The following is a 12,342-nucleotide window of genomic DNA, read 5'->3' on the forward strand; positions in this document are numbered from 1 at the left end:
TCCAGGTATGTGTCAGATCACTTGGTTTACACTGTGCTGGGCGTCTTGTTTCATTAATGAATGTTTAAAAACTTCATCTGTTAGTTCTCCAAATGTCTTCCTTTTTCTGACGCTACCTTTGTAACAGTGGATGTTTGGTTAATGCTTCTAAAATCCTTGTTAAAAGGAGTAAGACTATTGTCACATTTAAAATATTACTGATTTTTTTTTTTAGTATAACAGTAGAGAACATTCATGGCTAGCAGAAGAGCCTACATCTGGAAAGTAACAATGCTTACAAAATTACTCATTGTAATTCAGTATTGATCACATAACTACCATGACACAAACAATTTCTAAATCAATTCAGCAAACTGGAGAGGGCAGCAACATTATATGGCTTGTTCTAAACATCTATTGTTTCCTTTTCTAAACTTGTCTGTCTTTCCTTAACCTGAACTCCAAAAAAAGTTTGTAATTAGTAACTGTGTAAAAAACTTTAATTGTTCATAGCTCTGTTTATTCTACCCCCCAGCAAAGCAGTCTTCATCGACCATCTCCCTCAGTATAGGTCATGAATCTTGCCTTTGTTCTACAACTGCCAACAGTACAATTTACATAAAAGACAATTTGGGATAGATGTAACTCCAGTCAATTTCTTCTTACCTTTAAAGAGGAATTTAAAAAAAAAAAAAACAAACAGCAAGTCAATAGCAAAATGGACTGGAATGTTTGATTGGTTACAATTATAAATAGTGGTGTGGAGTAAATTTAAAACACCATTCCCTAAGGGGCCAGGACGTGAAGCAGCTTGCCCCTAGTCTCTCCTTGCCCTGCCAATGACATCAGCCCTTGGGCAAAGTTAATCACTTCCTGATAGCCTTTGCTTCTGCCCCTCCCATGCTTCCTTTTCTATTTTGAATGCTCTTCCAGGTATTTTGACAAGCCTCCGCCTTCCTTCCCAGGACTCCCACACATTATGGAGCTGGTTAGCACAATCACAGAGTTCAACCATTAACCAGAAGCTAAAAGAAATCAAACACAAAGCTCCCTGCAACCCCCCTTTCTCTTATTCTGCTAACTCCTCTTCAGTACAGGTCTTTTTCCCATTTTTTGAGGCTGCCAAAAGACACTGGGAATTTTAAGGAAATAAGATGGAGTGATTTTATCACAAAGAACAGTCTTGCACGGAAGAGGCAACATTTTCTTAAAAACTACCATAAGTGGAAAGGAATCAATAAACACCAGACAAACATTTAGGCACATAACTCCTGGCAACCAAATGTGGCGTTTCTCGACGAATACAGACTGTATTCAATTGCTGGAAGCTTGACTACATGAATGAACTGAGATTTCCAAAGAATTCCTCGGCACAGAGGAAGCAATGAATTTTAGCAAGTCCAGACATGCTAGGTCTTGCAGACAGCACGCCAAAAGCAGAAAAAACCAATAATCAGATTAGCTGTTGGTGAAAACTCTCATGTAGCTAAAAGAACCAACACACACTGCAGTTTCTGTGCTGAGCTTGTGCATCCAGTAAAGCTACAGATGCCAACAGTCATCTTTCCAGAGCAGTCTGTATGCTCTCCTTCACTGATGATGGAGCAACAGTCTTGTGGGAAAAAGTAATGCCCATAACACAATGGTTGTTATTGATACTGTCTGTTCATAGTCTGTATGAAAAGATTTTCCTTCGGCTACTTCTTTTGGGAGAGGTGAGGCAAGAAACAATTAACATGATGTCAGGTGGGGAACCATACAACAATTTTCTTATTCTAGTAAGTTACAGAAGTAAAAAATAGTATGGAAGCATTATTTGTCTTGGGGCAATAGGCAAGGTCTGACATTATGATCAGAGATCATTCTGTGCCTCCACTGTCCAAGTGTGACAGTCATGGGAGTCTTCGTCCTTACTTAGAATTTGATGCAAGTATTAAAGCAAAAAATGAGTCACATCCTATGATTCATTTTATACACCGAGATAAAACTCATTCTAATGTGCTGACGATATTTATCTTCACCAGTTAAGATTAAATCCATTTGTTACCCAGATACCTAAAACCAGGAAATTGTTTGCATAAATAGCAGTAGTATTATAGACGAAGGGCAAGGTATGTCAACTGTGAAACCTGAAGTGCTCTTACAGAATCCACCCTGACTGGCCAAATTTGCACAGAACCTTTCCAGTGTTTTAAGAAAGAATTCAAAACAATATGCATGTCTGTGGTCTTTAGCCTTATCATTACATCCTCAATTCACACTTTACGTAATGAATTAAGGATTCTATGTGCAACTTTATTTTGGTAAAAACATTTGCACGAGATATAAGGGAATGGAGAATGAACCTCCAAATATAAGTCAGAGGTATGTTGGTGATGATGTCGCATGCAAATTACTTAAGAAAATAATTTTTGGAAAAGTCAATTGGAAAAAAATAATTACACAAGCTAATTAAATGTGACCAGGCAAAGGAATAACCAGGAGGAAGTATCCTCAATTCAAATATCAAGTCATCAGCATCTACACAAATGTGTTTAAACGGCTATCTGAACTACCAGAAGATTGAGCTTAATACTATAAAAGTAAATACATGAAATCCCCCATATTTCCCTATTTTCAGTGTTCTAAATTCAGAATAACAAAAAATCTTCAGTTTTTACATTTCCTTTGCTTTTTTTTTTTAAAAGACCGTCTTTTATTCTTCTACTTTTGAGAGTTGAGAGTCCTTGTATTTACCTCATCCAGTAGAGCTGAAATTTACTTTGACTGAAAAACATGCAAACAGCATGGACAATTAACCAAGAGCTACTTCCAGGGAAATCGTACTGTATTTAGCAGTGGGAAATAGCAGGTAACAATGCTTATACTCTAAAGGCAAATAATGGGCAACAGTACTTTATAGCTATTGCTTTTCAGTGACAAAATCAATCCTACCTGTTAAAGCCAGCCAGAGAATCATTCGAAACTAACCACAGCATCAGAGGAACCAAAAGAAAACAGCTTGCACTGAACATCTTCTCATACAATTTACCCGAATACAGTGCAATTGTTTCCTCATGCATTAGTCAACACTTTGTCCTTCCATTTTATAGGCAATTAAAACACAGAAGTGGTAATAACACAATAGTGCAAATGATGAAGTGTTCTTGCAGTTTATGATTTCTTTTGAATGTTTTTGTTTTAAGATCTGGAGTATATGATTTATTTCCTTCACATTTTTAACAGACCGATGAAGACAGCTTCATCAGCCTAAGTACCATATTTGGTTCTAAGAAATTTCTGCCTCAGCACAGTGCCAAGGGGAGCCTTGTATCATGGTGATAAAAAGATAATCTTAGACCACTTACTAAAGAAATGCAACAGAACAAAATTAGCTCAAATTTTTGCTACCATGATCTTAATTTTGCTCAACTAAAAAAAATGGTATGCATTTCTACTCTTTGAAGAACACAAAGGTAGAGAAATGGAAATGCACAGTAACAGAATGAAACATTTACAGATATATTGCTGCCCATATATCACATACTGGCCTTTCCAGTTCCATAAGATGCATTCAGCCACATAGACCTCTAAGTAATTTAAAGGTTAGCTCAAAACAAAAAAAATCCTAATATGAAACAAAGTAGAATTTAGAATTTGGAGAAAATAGCAAGTTCTGCAATACTAAGAGAAAAAAATGTCATTACATGTATTATGACATGTTCAATTTGACTGCAATGTGTTACTTGAAATAGTCACAAATTTTAATGCAATGCATTCACAGTACCACAACTTATGCCAATGCAACTTTACAGGCATTTCTTGGTTTTGGTGAATGTCTCACCAAACCAAGTTTAGTATTTGTGCACTGGTTGGAAGTCACCAGGTGGGTCAGTCCGTATCTCCAAACAAGACTACAGACAGTAAGAATTTATGACTTACTTCTGCAAAGAGAAAGCAAGGAATGAAGTGACAAGGAAGGGTGACCTCAACCACCTGTACTACATGGACACATATTCAAACAGCAGCACAGAAACTGAAAGACTGAACACTAGACGAAAAATATATTATTTTCATTTTTGTTGCACAACATACTGATGCCAAAAAACCCAACAAAATTAAGCTCAGGTACGTCAGAAACCAAGAAAGGGCTTTGCTTGATGTTAAAGTCTTTAAACTTCCATGAGGTAGAATGTCATCAAGTATCTTCTTTCCCAGAATATATTAAACAGGATAAATCCAATTTAGTTTTTAATGCTGTTGAAAATTCTTTTGATAGTAGTTCATGAAGGGATACTCTGTCATGAGAATACACCCAATTCCGTCCAGTCCAGTCATAGCGCTTGGGCCCACTAGAAAAAAAACAACACCAAAAACATCACACACTGTGTAAATACAGATTATTCAAGAAGACCTGCTGGAAGCCTGTATTTATAATGTATGCCAGAGAGTGTCCAGGAAAAGGAACAGACAGCATTGGGAATGACTAGTGGACAGTCTGGGGAAGTGAAGCAGAAAACGCCAGGTATGTCAGGAACTACTGAGCCATCAAACAGATATATGTGAAAGGTGACAAGATACATCAGTCACTCCCAGTGGAGACAACCTCTTTCCTTTCTTGCTTTTGGCACTGATTTCACCACGATTTCTTCCTTTACACCCTTCTTCCCTCATTCAAATGATTTTCTTGCACACAAATATCACAACAGATATTCATAATGCTGAATTAATGCCACTGATTAGTTTCTGCTCCAGTCACATGCAGATATTCTAACCACAGCAGAACAGAGATCACCATTTTCACTTTCTTTTTAGATGCAACAAAATAATTTACCAGCTGAAAGCAAATATATTGGCATGTGGTAGGCTTGCACCTAAAATGCTATTTTCTTCTGTTCTATCATATTGTTGCTGGCTTGATTTTTTCAGGCCTACATTAAGTATCAAGAAAGAAACTTGAACAGCTGCATTCCATTCCAGACCTTTCTATCCACCCAATTCTCCACATGTGAAATAGGACAATGACTGAAAGGTACTCACTACTGTTAATGTCAACGAAACCAAGAAAATAGGAATGAAAGGTTCATCTGGAATAAACCAGATGATAAACGTATCTTGTACAATAATATGTCCTGGAACTCAGACAGTCAACATACAAGGTCTGGCAGAAAACAGACTATCCTATATATATATGAAAACAACCTGCAGATTCTCTACAAACATAAACACTAATATGAACCTCAATATTCTGAATTACTCCCAAGAGCCAAATGAAGAACTTTCCAACCACTAATCACAGTATGAGAAGTCATAAACACAAGCACAAATCGAAATCACTTTCACTGAAGTCTCCCTGGCTGTATCAGAACTGGTAACTGTTTGCAATCAAGATTATGTGCTCCAGTTACTTTACCGTGTATGTCTCATTTCTTAGCCTTTGTGGTACAAGTGTGTGTTTATACTGTCCTGCACCTAGAGAATGACAGAATGGGATCCAGTTATCCATGAAACTCAGCCCAAGACAGACCATTTAATCAATAACAAAGAAATACGTACGTTATCTGAAATGGTTTTAGATGTTATGCAGTTAATACTGGTGATTACTGATAGCATGTGAAACACCTCCATAGTTCTCTGAACCTCCAAAATGCTGTACAAATGTGACTTTTAAATTTAAAATTAATAATTTAAGCAAAGATCCTGTGAAATCTATAAAATGCCTACTAAATTAAATACAAACTAAATGTATTTCTTATGGAAAATCTGCATACACTTTTAAACAGTAAGAGAGAATAATTAAAATATCACATTAAGGTGATACTATGTAAATTTGAAAAGTCTTTTCAGTCAAAGGAGCTACATGAAATTACTGCAATCACACTGCTGGCAGGTTGCACACATCCCCTCACAGCCCTTATTTGTAATTGTCAACTAAGTAAACTTTTTACTTTGATGTGTAGATGCACAATACCAAACAGAAGGTTAAAAAAAAATTCCAAGAAAACATCTCTTACACATCTTAGGAATTCGTCTCCCTTGGGATATGTTCTTAAAGACTCAAGATCAACATTTACTGTACAAGTGCCCCAAAACCTTCAATGCAAGTGACAGCAACATTTGCTTCTTTCACTTCCCAGCATATTGCAGCTGGGAAGATGTCAGTCCAGATCATATAGTATTTGTTGGAGTTGCCTTTCAGAAGTGAGGAAGTAAGTGAACATATAGCATCATATTTCAGGAAATACCACCTTTTACCATAATATCAGCTAACAGAGTACAAAACTTAATGTTTGTAGGTGAATAATTTTTCATCGTGGTGAAAAATACCATCAGAGACTTTTCAAGTAGTTCTCTTGTGTATTTTTATTCACTACTGGAGCAATCAAAACAAACAAAACCATACACACAGAACGAAAACTCCCAAAACCCACAACAAACAAACAGACAAACAAACAAAAAAAAAGGAAAAGTTTTTCACAAACTCCATATTCCATATGCTGGAGCACATCAGTATTAGATCAACTAGAGCTGGCTCCAAACAGACAGAAATGATCTGAATTTCGTTTTTCATAAATACTGAAACCTTTGTGTTAGTGATACAAAAATCTTATTAACTGCTTCCTTCACCAGTAACACTGACCAACTCCCTCAGTTCTTTTCCAGGGATAGTGGCAAAGAATAAAAATTTGGGTGGGGGGTGGGGGGTGGATGACACAGCTACAATGTTTTCTCACTTATCTGGTTGCCCTCCATGCTGAAACCAATCAGAAAACCTGGAACTGATCAAAGCACAGCTTTAGAGAAGACAGAGGAAGCAGCTAGCTAGGGCTCCCTTGAAGTGCAGATGCTTGACAAAAACAAACAGTGTGAGCACAAACATATAAAGCAGGAAATCCCTCAAGCTTAAAAGGGAAGGAGCCACCCTGTTTAAATACAAAGAGAGGTTTAGATCATAACATCATCATCAGTCTTTTTCCAACAGAAGCTTTGTTTGTTTGGGTTTTTTTAATCATTGCTGTGTATTTTTTCTGTAAGTAGGCTATAGTCCTGTAGACAGTGGTTTAGGACCGGAACAGTCTATGAAAATTTTGCATTACACATTTCCTGCATTAATTTAGGTATGTCAGTGTACTGCAGTGCACCCCAAACCTCTACAGCAAATCACAATTGAACATCTAGATTATATCATGTTTTGAGAATATACAGAGCTAAAGGGTTACTTATGAAAAGGATATGACATGATCCATGCCATGCTATAAAAACAAGGAAGTACATTTTCACTCAGTCTGCAGACATCACGTTCATAACTAGCACATAACTTACCTAGTGGGTGAGGACAGCCAAATCTGACGGTTTGGTGTTTGCTTATTGATTACATATGTTCCCATGTCACCACCTAATTTAACTGTTAGTACTCCACTCTTAAAAGATAAAGAAAAGTGAGAAATAAATATTTGCATTCTGTTAATTTGAGAACAATTACTTCATCTGCAGTGGCAGAAATTTAACATATCTGTATCACATTCTCAACTATTTCCTAAACAGTAATAGCTTGGAAAAATGATCATTAGGTATTCCAAACTTGTCTTAATACCTAGCACAAGCTGCATATCTTTGAGTCTGATCTATATTTTAAACTGTCTGGTCAGTTTGATTTTAGTTTGTACCATTCACAATGGCACTACTTAAATGACACTCTTGGGCTTTGACGTGGCATCTTGAAAGGACCATTAGTTCATTTTGCAACAATTAAAACATCATCCAATAACAACTTTTTTCTATTCATGAACAATGCAGAACTGGTGTGGTTACAGGTCAGGAAGCTTTATGTGTCATTGCAGGATTTCAGAGCCATGTAATTTTACCTTACTTTTCTTAAGTAACTGTAACAGTTTCCCAGGGAATAAACACAGTTTTTTCTCAGTAATTCTGATTCATACCTCAAAAATGTTCCAGTTCTAAACTCCATGAGGTCTTCTGGTTTTGTTTTAGTTATTCCACCTTTAGACCATTATCCTAGTGAGCATTTCTTTTCTCTTCCTTGCTCATATTTCTTACTGACAACATTGATTCACATTTCTCCTAACTGAGAAAAATATTTTCTGTTCCAACTTTAAGAGTAAAAAAAACAACACTACTTGGACTAGAGTTAATTTACAGATTATCTGAATTATGCTAGTTAAAAAGGGAAACATTTCTACAGAATGGAGTGTGATGATTAAGATAATAGCGTAGTCATATTTAATTTGCAGTGTCTAAAACGCTTCAGGCCCTATAGCACAATAAAGCTTCTTTAAGGGAATCATGCTTTTCATGCTTTAGTAAGAAGATACTGCTAGAGCTACAGTCAACTGCTAGGACTATTTGCTATGTGTAAGTACTTACTATGGGGGAAAAAAATATTTTCATATAAGAGTATCTACTGCCTGCTACTCTGTAGCACAGGCAGCAGCTCAAAGTTTCCTTCTCCCACAAAGTAACTCAGTATTACTGGTTTCTAACTTATCTCAAGGATCACCAGCCACAAAACAATACTCTCGGGATCTGAGAACAGGCTGCTTCTGTGCTTGTTAAGCGATTTATGGCTGTGATCAGTACAACAAAAATAAAAGGCTCTCCTGGTTCATACTGCCATTAGGTTGTCCTTCCAGTTTATTTATTGGATATTGGTATTCTGCAGAGAAGGATGCAAACAAGCTACTTCTTTGGTTGTCAGAATTTAAACTTTTCCATATCTCAGTGGTCTCAGAGTTGTAGAGATACAGCACAATAAGAGGAGGATGGGGGATTAAACCTGAGTAGCAATATACAGGTTTCGCTAATCTTCTATGCGTTCTTTAGTGCCATATTAAGTATTCAGCATGATATTATCCTTTATGCGACAGAAACACTCTAATTAAATAGGTTTTCAAAGAGTTAACAAAAATTTATACTATTGACTACATTGTGTGTCAGCTCTTAGAGAGTACTGTTCCTCTATCATTGCAAAATAAACAAAGGTTAACTTCTACTGCTGTGTTGAAAACATTTTCCCATACGTTTTTCAATACTTCTGAAATACTAGAAAATACAATTTGAATTTTTAATAACTTAAATTGCAAGATACTTTTACCATATGTTAAGAAATAATGCTGTATGTGTTTTGTACTACTGAATGAATGTTCTTGGTAACAAGAATATTCTTTGAAAGAGATTTTTTCCCCCTGGACATAAGAAATCAAGTTCACCATAATGGACAGGCACAACAGACCTTTATCACGATTGCCACCTTGTGGCTTCCTGTAGCAACAGTCTTGTTTGTTTGGATTACAAGCTGGGACTACTTAAAACTTCTGCTCTTAACAGAAACGACAGCAAATTATTAATTGTCATCATACAGTCTATGCAACAAAGGACCACTGGTAAAAATTACCATGTAAAAATATTACCTTTTTAACCTCACAATGAGTCAATGTCAAACAAAATCCACCATACAGTGGATGGAGAAAAAAATTATTAAATAAAATGACTCATCACCTTCACCTTAATGAGGTGTCTATTAAATGGGTAAATTTTAATCTTTTTACTAATTTTTGTCCTAAGCTCTTTACATCATGCTAATAGGTGCTGATATCCTAAAACATACTGAAGAGTAGTGGTTAAAAACTGCTTTTTACCAGGAAAGCAATTAGCTATAACATTAGCTACATACTTACAGCAACAAACAGTATTTGCTAAACAGAATGCTACTAACAATATGTTATTTTATATCCTAGTTATCAGAAACAAAAAAAGAACATTACGATGACAAAGCTACATAGGGGCAAGTCCAAAATTATTTGGTTTCCTATTTTGCACAGTGCAATCCAAACCATCTGCTTCAACGACCTTGAGCATAAGACTTTAACTGATAGAGCCAGTAGAAAGCCATCTCCTTGTGGTAAGACATAAAGAGGGAGCAGTAGTTATGTGACCTCAAAAAAATGTAGTAATCAAAGACGTGTGTTACAGACAGCAGTGTGGTGACTTCTCCTAGTCATGTTGAGGACTGTAACACACAAACACAAACCACTTCAGGAACTGAACTTATATAAAATAACTAAAAAATTCCCTATACAAATAAAATAGACATTTCTAATCTGAGTCCATCATTCCTGTAAAAGAATTTGGGTGGCTGACCTACTGAAGTCTCCAGTTATCAGGACAGCAGCCACCCAATGTCTCCTGTGACAGCAGCCTTCTACCCATGTACGCTCTGGTCTCCCTTCTGCAACCACTTACCCCAACACTGCATTATCTTGTTGCTTCTCTCCACCATAGGCTGTCATCAGTAAAGCTAAGACAAACATACTCTATTTGGTCAAGACAAATGCTGCTTCTCAGTATTCGGGGCAATCAAAGAAATTGCTCCAACACTTACACATTATGTAAATGTACTATGCCATGTAGGCTTGTCCTAGTATTTGACAGAAGGGAACTGATTGCTATGTCAGATGTCTATGCCTGTTTAGAAAAATTTATAGTCTACTGTCTATAGAAATTAGAAACCAGTTTCCACCTCCTCTTGTGTTCACTTATTCTATATTATGCCTTTCCCTATACATGAAACATTTTAAATCTTCAAATCATACAACAGTATGATTGCTTTTTACAAGAATTGTTGCCCCAGTCAGTAAAAGGAGCCATATTTTAACAATCAAGCTGTAAATACCAACTGTATTTTAAGTGTCAGCACTAAGGTGACTAATCTAAATCTAATCTCTTTCTAATAAAAAAAAACCAACAAAAATCAACCAACGACAATTACAGTGGCAATACAATGTTTAAAACATACCCCTAAAGAGACATCATAATCTTCTGGGGTAAAAGGCTTATCTGTCAGGTCCTCAAAGAAATCTGCTAAGGAGTCCAGTGTTTCTTCGGCCAGTTTTTCATAAGTAGTCTCATCTAAAGAGCTACAAATGACATAAAAGCCTGTAATTAGGAGGAAAAGTATGGAAGACACCATTTTCCCTTTAATAAGAACATACCAAGACCATGACCTTGGATGAAACAGTAACCATGAAATGACCGTATAAAACAAGTAGTAATTTTTCTTAAGGTGATGTAGATAACAATCCACCTTATAACTGGCGGTGGAATTTTGAAATTTTTTCCTCTTAACTGAGGAAAATATACTTCTTTCCTTAGATATACTAATCCCTGTTTTAGTAAGGAGAGACAGATTTCCAAGAAAGGTATTTTCATAAATGGACCTTGTGCAAGGATTACTTAGTTTTGAACTCTACGAACAGAGACAAAACCACCTCCTGCTTAGAAATATGTCATTTGGCTCTACAAAACTTGCTGAAGCTATAAGCAGTTAAGAAACATCAATATCACATGCCATGTTTGTGCACAGCACTTGCCTTCTCAACTGGAATTACCAACACAGCCTAGTAATTAGATGCTATTTAAAGTGTGCTTCTGAACTAATACATACAATTAAAGTCTTCTCCAGAGAGTCTCAAAGCATCCTTGTAGCCATTATGTAAGGTGTATGTAAGCACCTGTGAGACTGCTTCTGTCATCCTCTTTAATGGAAAAAAGTCTAGATCAGTTTAATTAACCAAGTGTAATTAAATCACATAAGTTTTTCCATTTCTATTAATGTCAACTTTTAAATGAGTGTGTAGGTGGGTATCTCTACCAACAGACAATTCAGTAAAATAATCTCAGTTCTTGCTAATGGGTATGGCAATACAACAGTTATATGGACTAAGTATCTAATATATATCAGTCGATAATACAGAACATCGTTTTCTAAAAAAGTGTCTTGTGAGCCAGTTACTGAAATACACTCTATGCCACTTATGTGAGAGACACCACAAAAACGCCTTGGGACATGGAGAACGGAAAGCCTTAGGATCAGGTAGGATTCATGTACTGGTTCAAGATGCAGTTCAGGCACTTAATGGCCAGAGCCACTTCAGACACCCACACAATCCTTCATTGTGTCTCCAGCTGCTGCATTAGAAGGGGAGAAGTCTCTGACAGATGCTGTGTCACACCCTCTCAGCATCAGAAGAAACTTCACACCCCCTGACATACATGAAGTTGTGCTAGACACCCATGTTTAGGTACATGAATTATTTCTTAAGTGACTTCCCAAATTCACACAAAATGCTTTTAGATAAAACCGTAGTTGTCCTTTAAATCACATCAGCATTAGTCTGGTAGTCTTAATATGTATATAAGTAATTTTAAAATACATAACTGATATTTTCATATGAGTATCTCAAAATACATTTCACCTTGTGTCACTCAGAGTTCCTGCACTTCTCAAATTCATGAACCGAACAGTCCTGCTCTTCACATCTGAAGAATACTGTAATTGCTGTTGAAAGTAAGCAAAAGTAAAATGCA

At 36.3% G+C, this 12,342-nt stretch overlaps 1 protein-coding gene across 1 annotated transcript; it reads right to left on the reverse strand.

Moving 5' to 3' along the window:
• Positions 1–461: 461 nt before the first annotated feature.
• FXN (frataxin) lies at positions 462–12,342 on the reverse strand. Its single transcript, XM_008934235.3, has 4 exons — positions 12,231–12,342; positions 10,772–10,892; positions 7,282–7,379; positions 462–4,310 (listed from the first exon to the last, which is right to left on the reverse strand). Exons 1-4 carry the CDS (start codon positions 12,266–12,268, stop codon positions 4,157–4,159), a joined length of 411 nt encoding a protein of 136 aa, XP_008932483.2. The 5' UTR covers positions 12,269–12,342; the 3' UTR covers positions 462–4,156.

The sequence above is a fragment of the Manacus vitellinus genome, unplaced genomic scaffold, assembly GCF_001715985.3.
Source record: "Manacus vitellinus isolate BGI_N305 unplaced genomic scaffold, ASM171598v3 scaffold_50_pilon, whole genome shotgun sequence".
NCBI classification, from domain to species: Eukaryota; Metazoa; Chordata; class Aves; order Passeriformes; family Pipridae; genus Manacus; species Manacus vitellinus.